Source organism: Micropterus dolomieu, linkage group LG05 (assembly GCF_021292245.1).
Source record: "Micropterus dolomieu isolate WLL.071019.BEF.003 ecotype Adirondacks linkage group LG05, ASM2129224v1, whole genome shotgun sequence".
NCBI classification, from domain to species: domain Eukaryota; kingdom Metazoa; phylum Chordata; class Actinopteri; order Centrarchiformes; family Centrarchidae; genus Micropterus; species Micropterus dolomieu.
The window spans coordinates 9,911,793-9,923,965 of record NC_060154.1 but is presented as its reverse complement, the minus strand read 5'-3'; the positions used below and the strand labels follow the sequence as shown (position 1 = coordinate 9,923,965).

The 12,173-nt window shown below is 41.4% G+C and overlaps 1 protein-coding gene across 3 annotated transcripts in view; it reads left to right on the top strand.

The window, feature by feature from the left end:
* Positions 1 to 12,173, top strand: part of nek7 (NIMA-related kinase 7) — a 70,882-nt gene that overhangs the window by 49,345 nt on the left and 9,364 nt on the right. For all 3 annotated transcript variants that reach the window (XM_046050798.1, XM_046050799.1, XM_046050800.1), the window contains one exon: positions 3,420 to 3,514. In XM_046050798.1, the coding sequence (XP_045906754.1) occupies positions 3,420 to 3,514 (95 nt within the window). The remainder of the gene's footprint in view (positions 1 to 3,419; positions 3,515 to 12,173) is intronic.

The window sequence follows — 12,173 nt, the reverse complement described above, 5'->3', positions numbered from 1 at the left end:
GGTTTAAATTGTTGATAAGGAAATTGCAGTAAGTCTGTGCAAATCAATAGAAGAACACCAACGTTGGTTTATTTAACATTACTTTCAGCAATTGGTTAGAAGTGTGAGGTTCCTTATACTTGATGGCATCTTACCTTCTATAAAACAGTGATTACCCTGTTTCGCAGGGAATACAGTGTTGTCAGCCATTCACAATAATGAAAATCAATCCGAACATGACTTTCAATTTATTTGCATGAATAAGTAATGTGCCCTTAATTTAGCATGCTGAAGGAGTCTATGCCCATATCTGCTGCCTTTTTTAATGCAACTATTAGCATAAGAGAGGCTGATTCTTTTTAATCAACTAATAATGAATGTTAGGGGAGCTTGTTCAGACCACACTATGAGACCTCGCAGCTCACACACACATACACATGCACGTAGACACACACACAAAGCACAGTACCAACCTGATGACCAATTAAAACAGCATCCCCAGTCCGCTGTTTATTCTTCCTCTTGCTCTCTCTTGCTTCTCCACTGCCTGTGCAGATGCTGATTATTTTTGGAATGACAGGTAACACTTCATTATTCAAAACCGCACATTTAAGATAAAAGCGTGTTTTCTCAACCCAATTAGATCTGCACCAAAATTAAAAGTGCTAGCTTTCATTTCAGTTCCCATAGACTTCAAATATAATAGCTCCCTCTGTAATAGTTTTATTAATTGCAATTATATTAGTTGAGTTTCCTCTGACCTGTTAATGTGCAGCGTGACTCTGGAGAGTTTGTGTGTGTGCCTGTGTGTGTGCGCTCTGGTAAGTGCATGGAGTTATGGCATTTTCCTACTATTTTCTGGCAAGCTGACTTTTCTCTTGAGTTCTTTCCACTTGAGAGCTGTTCTCACCTACCCAGCTCACTTCAACTGTTTGTGCCTATTGTAAACTACCAGTTATCCTCTATAAAACTCAGTTGCATTGCTCTACTTGTTTCCCTTCCCCTTCCCTTTGCCCAAGACTGTTAAAAAAACTTTTCCCTTTTTAAAAAAAACTATAAAAGAAGCTTTTACATTTAGGATTTTGTCCAAAGCAACATACAAAAGTTTTATCAACTTATTTTCTGTTCAACCTCCCATATACAGCAAAGCTTTCAAAGCTCTGCTGTATATGTGAGTTTTCCTTTCAGCCTGTTGTATCAACTAGTTAAGATTTAATTCTACCAATTACTAAACAAGCTTATTTCATATATGTTTACACCCTCAACTCTAGAGGAAGGCAGCGAAATAGCTGGTATCATGTTTGATTGGACTGAAAACCTGAAAAACTCCTCCATGCTGTGGGACACCACAGGCTTAGGGGGAGAACACATTTCAAACAAGCAGAAAAGATTTTCAAGTCATTAACAGTAAAAAAAAAAAATGATTTGTGATCAGACTGATCAGTTGAAATATAAGGAAGTTAATAAGTAATCAAGTCAAATATTTCATCTTAACAAATCAGTTTTCAGGTTATTAAGAAGTATTCATCCAGAGTAGAATGCAAGAAGATGTTGGTTATTTTGACATGTAAAGCACAAGCTCTATAGCAGAGGTCACTAATAGGCGGACCGCGGTCCGGATCCGGACCCAGCCGCCGTCCTCTCTGGACCGCCGACCTACAGCCCATTTATTATTGAGACTTACTACCTCGTGATGGAGCGTTTCTATTTTAACCGGCGCAGCTTTTCTAGCATTTACTGTACTGGTTTAGAGGACCAGGAAACTCACAGACTAATCGCATGTGCTCCAATCGTCTCATGTGACGCTGCTCAGCCAATCAAATCTGTGCATACCGAGGCTTGCGAGTCGAGTCCGCGAGATTCACCAGAGACGTTTTGGAAACACACCCGAATTGAGGAGACGAAAGATAAAAGAGATTTCACATGACTTTTAATCAAGAATGTACAGATTTTTACATGTACATTCCTCCCACGGGCAGTTCAAAACCAGAATATCTCATAGATCTCCAATATGCTAGCTGGAGCTCACGTTTCTCACTGAACAACAGAAAGTAGGAAAGTGGTAAATGTGGTAAAGGAAAAGAAAGAGAAGAGGAGGCATTACAGCTGTTCATTTGTTATGATGTGTTGAGTGTTTAATATATAAAATTGGTTAAGACTACACTTCATCACTTCAAGCTACACTTTTTATTAAATTTTTTCTAAAAATTAGGCACTTTAGTTTACTTAAATTTAGAATTTATTATTTGAATAGTTATTATTTATTATTTCTCCAGTTTGATGTGAAAACTGACTGAAATATTATTTGATTTGACAGTCCGTTGTTGACTAAAAACATGTGTTGATACAACTATAGGTTATAGTACTGAATGATAACGCAAGTTCTTCGTTTTGATGTTCCGGACCTTTGCTTCAGGAAATTTTCTCTAACTAGACCTCTTTGAAATCTAATTGAATACCCCTGCTCTATAGCATAGCCTACACACATTGTCATGTGCAGCAATGCTACTGATGGATGTTGTACACCAACTCAGCAGATGCCGTGTAGCTGTCATCTTCATATTCCAGTAAGCCTCCATTCACATGGTTGCGTGAGAGGATATGGAATGAGGGCTGCTCAGCACAGGTTAGAGGCCTGGTAAAATGTTCCTCCTTTAACCATATGTGATTAATACGAAACCTCTGCTGGATGTGCTTGATAGACTTTTACATGGGAAATCACAGTAAACAGAGAGCAAATGAAAAAAGCAGCCAGATTGAGCTAAGAAAACAGCAAATCTCCAAAGCTTCCTGCAGTGTGTTATGGATTGGATGCTGAGCTGCGGTTCCTCTTTGTGTCCAGTTGGGTGAAGGTCTGATTCACTGGAGCTCTGCCAGTCGCCATGGAAATTTGGGATTCTTGAGTTTCCAAACCAGAACCAGAAACGGGACAGCTTTTTAAGGCTCCACCGCTACTCCCTGGGCGTATTCTCTGACTACTGTTTCAGATCATTACAGAACCCCAGAAATCAAAAGTGATTTATGTATATGTTGTGTGTGCGAGTATGTCTGCTGTCCATATGTATGCAACTTTTTGGTACGCTTTATGGGTGTGCATGATATCTAACCTTATTAAATATCATCCTACTTGAGCATTCATATAATTAACAGAAGCAATGTACTTTAAGGTCTCTCTGTACTTTTCTCTTGCTGAAATATGGTGAAGATCCCATCCCCTGAATGTGTTACAGTTTGAGATTACGCCTCCGTTCCTGACCTGCTTTCCGGTGCTGTGTGAGCTGTGTCAGTTATGTTGATGAACTGGGGGAAGCATGGGTTTGCAATGCAAAATGTTAAAGCTCACACTCTTTTTGTCCTGTTCTCCTGTCTATCTTGTTCTGTCCTCTCTCTCTCTCTCTCTCTCTCTCTCTGCCTCCCCCACTCCCCCTCCTGTGTTCCAGTGGGTACTCCTTACTACATGTCGCCAGAGAGGATACATGAAAACGGATACAACTTCAAATCTGACATCTGGTCGCTAGGATGCCTGCTCTACGAGGTAAGCTATGGGAATATGTGCACACGCTGTCACCTTGCAGTCGACTGTAGGAGTGACGTGAGAACACAGTGGCTCAGACACACACATAAACAAACAAACCATCCTCAATCCCACAAATATAGAGTACTGTGAGAAAATATATACATAAACCGCCTGTACATTCCTACATTGTTGTACTGCATTTCCATTCACCTTCACTACGGTCAAGTCATATTGTGCAAAACAAGAAATTCATACATTGTTATAGGAATAATATATTCAAATGTTTACATTCTTTACCTGTAATCCCTCCTGTTTTTACTCCTCTCTCTGTGGCCTGACTAAGCTCTGCGGCCTTAAGACTCTTTGAGTTAAAGTTCTTTAGCCTGGGAACCTGCCGAATGTTGAAAAGCTGGGGATTGAAGGGAACTGACATGGCCATGTGTTTTGGATAAGGCCGCCCAGTGACACTGACTAGTTTGATTAGTCAGGAGCAAAACACCACAGGGCTCTGCTGTAGACCAGACTGAGTGGAAACAAGCCCGGGAGGAGGGAACAAAGAGGAAAGAGTGAGGAGCAGAACAATGATAGACACGGATGATAGCAGTCAATCCAGTGTTTCACCTTGACATCCTTCAAATGCACTGAATACACACACACACATTTTCAGATACTCACTGTCGGCCAAGGAAACACCCACATTTCTTCCTCCCCTCCTCTCTCCTAACTCCCCCGAGTTGCTGATCACTTGGGCTGCATTTCAACGCACCAGTGACTACACCTTCTCCACAGCGCCTAAGACATAGAGGTGGTGAACGCGTGAGGAAGAAGTTTTAGCTCAGCTTGCGGGTCATGGTTGCTCAGAGACCACAGTCCTTCATGCTAATTAATCCCCCACAATGCACTGCGGCAATTCACGGCTGTGGTTGGCTGAAAGTGGGGGGTGATCTAGGTCACATTCTGTTTTTGTACTTTTGATATGTGTTCTGTTCATATGTGTTTTACATGGAGGATGCTACTTTTCCTGTTAATAAACACAGATTGCAGTAGTTTATATTATTTCTGTAACATTTTAGCAGGTATCATGATTGTGTAACCCTACCGTTTTTGCCTTTATTTTACATCAAAAGTAGAGACAGACAAGAAATTTAAGGAGAGAGAGAGGGCTATAATAGAAAACAGAGCCCACCAAACACACTGGACACTACTTTCAAACTTTTATACAATCTCTCAATGCTTAAATGTTGAATATTTTAAAAAGTCCCACAAAATTGTCAAACATTTGGCTTTGTTTAATTGTAGTTAAAGATTCTGTCCATGGTGTAACTTGCATTCCTCATATTTTTCAGTATGTTGTTGGGGAAGCTGTGCATTTTGAAATTGTCATAGAACTGCATTTGCAGCCTGAGCATTGATTGTTTCACAGAATCAGATGGGGCACAGTCCAGTGATCTTTTATGACTTTCACCCTTAGGACAACTGCTAGGGGTCACGGTCTGAAATAAACACTGAGAAAGCAAGATGGAGACCAGGGGAAGAGATGGAAGGGGAGAGCTAGAGAGCAAAAGTTAAAAAAAAAACAGTGAGAGACTTGTTGCTCCCTAAGGAGGTCAGAAGGCAGGGAATAAAGATGTAAGGTGAAAAAGTTTCTATATAGGAATCGGAATCTATATAGGAACAATATAGGAAGCTAGAGAAGTCTGTAGATGTCCTCAGAGAGAATGAAAAGAAAGAGGAGATAGAAGGTTTGAGAGAGAGAGAGCAGAGGGGAAGAAGTGGAAGGGGAAAATAACAAATAGCGAGAGTAGGGTTATAGATTACTGGAGAGAAGCGATAGATGGGGGGTGTTCATTCAGAAGTACTGTAGGTACAAGAGCAAAGACAGAACTCCAGCCATCAGGTCAAGGTGAGCCATGCAAGGAGCCTGTGGAGATAAAGATTTTACAACCTTATTGTTACCAGAGCAGCGCTCATCACGCCATGCATATTCTCTTTGAAGAGCAGACCCTTGCTTTCCACTCTTCTTGGCAAGAGGGCTCCACAGTGCATTCAGTGTCAGGAAACGTACCTCCTTCTCTCTGAAACTCTCTCCTCCATTCTTCTTTGCTCTATTCTCCTCCCTTCTGCTATGTTTCCCTCCGTATGCCTCCCTTTTCCTCACTTAACCTTCAGGCATAAGGAATTCACATCCACGCCTGATCCCTTTGGTATTCATTGATTTCACTCCGAACGTACAGTAGGCGCTGAAGATTGTGCTAGTGTATTGTTTTTGTGTGTGCATCCATCCGTGAGTGTGTGAGTGCGTGTGTGTGTGTGTGTGTGTGCGTGTGTCTGTATCCCAGGGAGTTTGGTTGCTGGTGTGTGAAACGGCTCCATTTGAGAGAGCCTGCCTTTTTCGTTCTCGCGCCCGGGGGTTGGATTAGGGTCTGAAGGGTCCTTTTGTCGATACCTGGTCATTGTATCTGCGTCTATCTTTATCTCCCATTCTGTTTGATCCCTTTCTCCTTGTGTCCAACCTAATAACATCACCCAGCCGTGCCCTGTGCCCCTCATCCAAAACCCCTACGCTGTGGTAAACAGTCGCCGGGGTTGTCTCCCAGGGTGACCATGAAAGTAAGGAGGAGGTTTGGTCACGCGGTAGTCTTTGAGATTGTGGTCTCCTAGCGCTCTCTGCTCTCAGTCAAAACCGCCTCATATATGCATTAGTAACTCTCTCACCCTGTTTCTCTGTGTGTCCCGCGTAAAAGAGATGCATTTTCTGCATACTGTAGGTCTCCAGCTCGTACGGATGTTTTGTGGTTGTTGTGTTTTGTATAAAGGTTAGCAGAGGGGGAGAATAGCTTGAAAAGCTTTACTGGAATGTGTCTCCTTCCTGTAGGAGCTCAGCCATCCATACCTCTGACTGTGCCCATGTCTCATGCCCCCTGCCTTATTCCACTCCCTCCCCTCTTGTTTTGCTGTTGGTTTTATGAGGCCCCAAAATGCTGGGTTTTCAGCAGCTGGCGTATGCATGTGATGAGTTGGCCCTGTGGCTAGAGCTCTCTATATGTTTTTGAAAATGGGAGTGGGGCTTTTGCAAACAAAGCCTGCTGCTTGTGGATAGCCTTGGTATGCTTTTATCTATCTGGTATAGTATGTGTAGATTTTGATGAGTTAACATACGTGTTCCTCCTACTGGTATCAGTATATCAGTCGGGTCTTTTTCTATATACGAGTTAATCCATAACCTGTGTTATCCATGCCTTCCTTTCTAATCTATAAGCCCTCTGCCTTCAGCCTAAAACACTAATATTATTTGGAAACAGAACCTTCAGTTCAGTTGTACTTTTATGAGGCAGCTGCATGGCCATGTTTTGAAACGCTAGAGTTGGTAGGCTTTTTAAAGGACTAGTTTGACTGTAGTTTGGGAAATAGAGTTGAAGACACACGAGACCACTTTCATATCTGTCCATAAAATATGAAGCTAAAAAGTTCCTATAAAACCTCAAATTGTCTTTTATAGACTTCAGTTTTTGTACACATTAAGCAAACGATGCAATGTGTTAATTAGTGAGCTTTAGAGGTGCTGGTTGGCAGATTTAGTTAACTTTGGGTAAAACCAGGTTAGCCATTTCCCCGTTTCCAGTTTTTGTGTTGAGCTACCTTTCTACTGGCTGCTGCTTCATATTTAATAGACAGACATGAGAGTGGTCTCTGTCTTCTGATCTAACTGCTAGGCAAATACGTGTGTATTAAAAAACTATGTCTTTAAATTTCACAATTCGAATAATAACACTTAGCTCAACTGCAGTGAGATAGGGACATGTGAGACCACATTCTTTATCAGTTTTCCTCAAAAGTTCAACCCACTGGAAATATCTGACACTTTTAATTCATCCGTCCATTTCTTACTTCCTTCTTCCCTTTTTAGTTTGTTGAAGTAGAGCAATGGTGACTCCACTGGGTTTAGGTATATTTTTAATGACTGTCCCTACACTGTGACTTATTGCCTTGATTAATATATCATCATAAAACCAGATGAAGGACCGATGAGCACATAAAAAAGTCATGCTTTACTGACTTGTGCTGTGTGTATGAGCAAGAGAGTGTGTGTGTGTGTGTGTGTGTGTGTGTGTGTGTGTGTGAGAGAGAATATATACAGAATATGCATCTATTTTGCATGTGTGTGTGTGTTAACATTTAGGTGTTTATTTTGATGTAACGTGCGCCTATATTTGTACATGCGTTAATAAATGAGTAAGTGAGAACTTGTGAGAAGCCCTTTGGTCCCAGGCTGCAAGGCCTCCAGGGATATAGAGAGGTGGAGGGAGAAGACGGGAGCCTCTCGCAGCTCCTTTTAATTGGCGTACAGGGAGAGAAGCTGGAGAGAGCAAGCGGGATCAGTGTTAATTAAGCTGGAAGGCCCCATCCAGGCCTTTTACATGGACAGGGATGCTGGCTTTACATTCCTGGGCTGGGGAGAGCACAGCCTGGCCAGCTGAAGAAGAGCCGAGAAACAAAGGAGGGGAGAGTGTGTGTACGTGTGTGTGCATGTGTGTGACTGTGCGTTTGTGAGAGTGTGCATGTGTTCTGCCACCAGCAGTTCACACTCCTTAGACAGACAGCAGGCATGCGTGTGCATTGCATGTCTCTCGAATATCAATGAACCATACATACACACACACAGTCTCATACTCACACACCAGGACCTCAGAGGTCAGAGAGTGAGTCAATCATCTAACCCATTGCAACGACACATTCTGGAAAAAAAAAAAGCAGTTTGTGTGTGTGTTAGTGTATGTGTGTGCGCACTTAGAGCAGGGGGCCGGCAGCTGTCAGGGGCTAGGAGCAGCAGGCACTAATGAAGCAGATGAATAGTGCAAAAACTCCCAAATACAAACAGGACAGTTGACATTTTTCATCTGTCAAAAGCAGAAGATGCATGAAAATACAATGGGGTCTTGTTTAACCCTTTGTCTCCTGGTGTGTATAGCTGGTTGATTTCCTTCTTTTTCTCTCTGTTTCTGTCTCACACTCTTTTTTTGTTCTCGTGTACTGAGAAATTTATAGTTTTGGGAAGCACCATCTAGCCCTTACACACAAATTCACAGACATCTGCACTACAGCACTAAAAGATGTAGATATATTTGTTGTAAAGCAATTAAGATAGTCCTTTCTAAGTCATTGAAGTAAACTTTTACTGCAAATAGTTAGCATTTCTTGTGCAAACATTGGGCACTCCATACCCTTAAAGAAAGCCAGCTGAGTACGCCTGGCACTGCCTCCCCATTTTGAGAGCTCCCAGTTTGTTGGAAAGTGATTAGTTTCTGAAATAAAAGTGCAAGATGTCTGTTGACCTTTGTGGTAAATGTCTCATGATAAAATCAAAAGTGTTCTGTTCAAAGTTCAAATTTTAATTGTTATGTTATTAGTGCTGCAACTATTGTTGTCTTCAGCGTAAGAGGGCCAATCATACAGCGAATTGATCATTTGAATGTAATCCTACCTCTCAGGCTCCTACATGATCTATGACAATGTTTTTTAAAATGACGTGTTGTACAGTATATGCCTTGATGCGGTTTGTAATGTTAGAAACAGAACCAGTGGGAAAGGTCCTGTAGTTTATTACATATTATCAGTGACATGCTGGTGGTATACTGCCATTTTGGATTAATTTGATTTCTTTGTTTTGTTTTCCAATAATACAACTATTAGCTATACTATACCTACTTTTGTTTAGCATTTGTTTATGGCAGCAGCTCATGCAAACACTATGTTATCATTTATGGGGGCAGAAGTGGGTTGTTAGTCAATCTTTTTTTATTATTTCTACAAAACATAATTTTTCAGTACATTGGTGGCACTCTTGATTTGAGGGTCTACTTTGACTGCGTTGCCTGATGTGGATCTGAAACACTGTTGCAGTATTCCTCCGGAGATGCCATCTGTGTTCATTCTGAGTTTGCATTTTCAAGGATGAACCATTGCTGTATGTGCATTTGTCCATGCGTCTGTGTCTGTTCTCACCTCTTAATCATTGCAGAATCAAATCTGAAATCTTAGGTTACAGATATGAGGCTTTGTTACTTATGGAAGTGCATCATTGCTGACACACACAGGAATACACATTTCCTCACACATCTCATCACTGTCAACCGCCTGCTGTGCCAATCTCAGTAGTCATTGTTTGTGCAGAGAGAGGTGTCCAAGGAAATAGAGAGGGAGATCCTCTTTACTCTGTGTTCATGTGTTTTTGTGAGGATGGACTGTATTAATGTGAGTGTTTGATTAACAGCGCAAATAAATGCGTGATGGTAAATTATGTCCAGAGGAGGGATGGCCCCCTGAGATTCTGCTGCCATCATTTTGACTTCCCACTGGAAGCTGAGACAGAGACTCTGCCCCTTAGGGAACAATAACTTTTCTCTGCACCATCAATGACAGCTTTTTCACTGAAGGCAATGAAGAAACCGCCTACAAGCTGGTGATGTGCTTGGCACATTTTGGACCATGCCAAAGGGTTAAATTTTTAGCTGTATATAACAAAGTCAGGCAGTTTCCTCATTGCAGGATGTTTTTAGTAATAGTAGTAACTTTACGGGTAAGCTGATGAAGAGGCCAAATGACAAATCACGGTTGTCTTGCGTTGTGCAAGCAGTAGCCTTAAAGGAGTTTGCTTCTGTAACTCCAAGGTAGGCAACCATTTGCAAAGGAATGCTAAAATAACCTGGTGTTGCTTAGATTAGTTTAGATCTAGTATTAGATCTCTTTCCTTTATGAACTTATTGTACAACCTGTATTGTGGAAGGTGGCACATTTGCATAAACCTGCTGTATTCTGTATGGAATAATCCCATTTGGATTAAAGGTTCAATGTGTAAGTTTTAGTGGCATCTAGTGCTGAGACTTACGAATTGCAAGAAATGGCTCAGTCATATATAAGAAATGGATGTAGTCATCGTGACGTCACCCGTTGGTTTGTGGGCTGCCGTTTTGAAGCCTCGAGTTTGGCCGATAGGGCGCCGCCACGTCAAGTTTTTGCAATCAGGAAGTGCCCGGAAGTGGCGATACGGCGGAACTAACGGCCGTGTGCGGAGCTAGCTCACTTGCTTAGCTCGGTGCAACTGTAACTCACGTTAACTGTCATTTTAACAGGGCTGATAACTTCGTCTAGTGAACAACAGTCTTAAAACTAAATGTACTCACCAGAGAAAGTGAACAGCCAACTCCTAATAAGCTTTTTCAATGGTGCTGGTTAAATTTACACAGTGCCGTGGGTACGAGTCGGCTCTAGCCTGATTGACAGGTTGCCATGGTAACGACTTGTCAATCATAGATAATCCTGCCCTGAAACATACTCTGCTTTGTGGTCTATTTTAAAATAAATGGGACCATAATTTACTAAATGAACATAATTTTGCATTGAAGAAGACTTGAAACTAGCGACTGAGACCATAAACTCATCGGCCGGACTTCTTTTTGCAACCAGAAGAGTCGCCCCCTGCTGGATTTTCAAAGACTTCCACATCGGCTTAATATTGTAGACTGGAAGCCTCCCACTTGGTCGCAGCTCACCGCTCCCTTTGCAAGCCCATAGGAGAAACTACTGTGGCTAACACACTCTGTCAGCTCTTGTGCCAAACAATATGTGGTCCTCTATTTGTCCAAATTTCACAACAAACCCTACTACTACTACTACTACTACTACTTACGTATTCAACATAGTGATGAAACCTGTAGAGCAGTTTGTCCATTTGGGCCAATGTAGAAACATGGCGACGCAACATGGAGACTTCCATGTAAGGGAACCCGCAGTGTATGTAGATAGAAATGGCCCATTCTAAGGTATTCAAATCATACCTGTTCATTATGTAAGGTCTTTATACATCACTGAAAAGATGTATAGTATACTGCATTTCTGTAATAGATAATAGATTCTCCTAAATATTACACACTGGACCTTTAATATGTAGACACGCTGTTCTTTCCTTTTACCAGTTAATGATAATAATGAGGAATAGAACTAAAACAAAACTGCAGTTAGAGCCTGTGAGAAAAACAGAAACATATGAGCAGTGACTGTCCATTAATGGCCCTAGATTCTGTTTCACATTAGTCTAGAGGAAACTCCCTCTCTTCTGGAAGTCATTAAGATGTACAGCAACATTTCAAGGTGGGCAGAAATGCCCTGTGCCCTAAAACAGGTGCAATTAGAATATGGATTTCACATACACTATACTTGTACCTATTTGACTGTGCAGCCTTTTGCATAAGAAAATGCATTTTTCTGCCAAGAAAAACCTCTTTTGATACCATGTTGGCTATACACTTACTGCAACCCACCGCTTCCTAAGTAACATTCACATGCAAATAAATGAAAACCAAGTCAACACGCTCCAACATCTCTGAGCAGTTCATCATCTTAAACACTGACATCCATTTCTACCATGTTTATTTATCATTACTTGTGCAATTTGGCCCAACACATAAGCCTGACCTATTTACTTTTAAAGCACCGAATTAGGAAAAAAAAGTAAGAATATAATGTTTGTAATGCAAGTCTGCTGCAGGCTTTACCTTGCACTTGCACATTTATAGGAAGTGAGTCAGTCACTAAGCCTGGCAAAAATGACATGCTATATTTTCTATTCTTGGAACAGGAGGAATTCTTCAACTATATCCACTCAGCAAAAGCCTCCTTA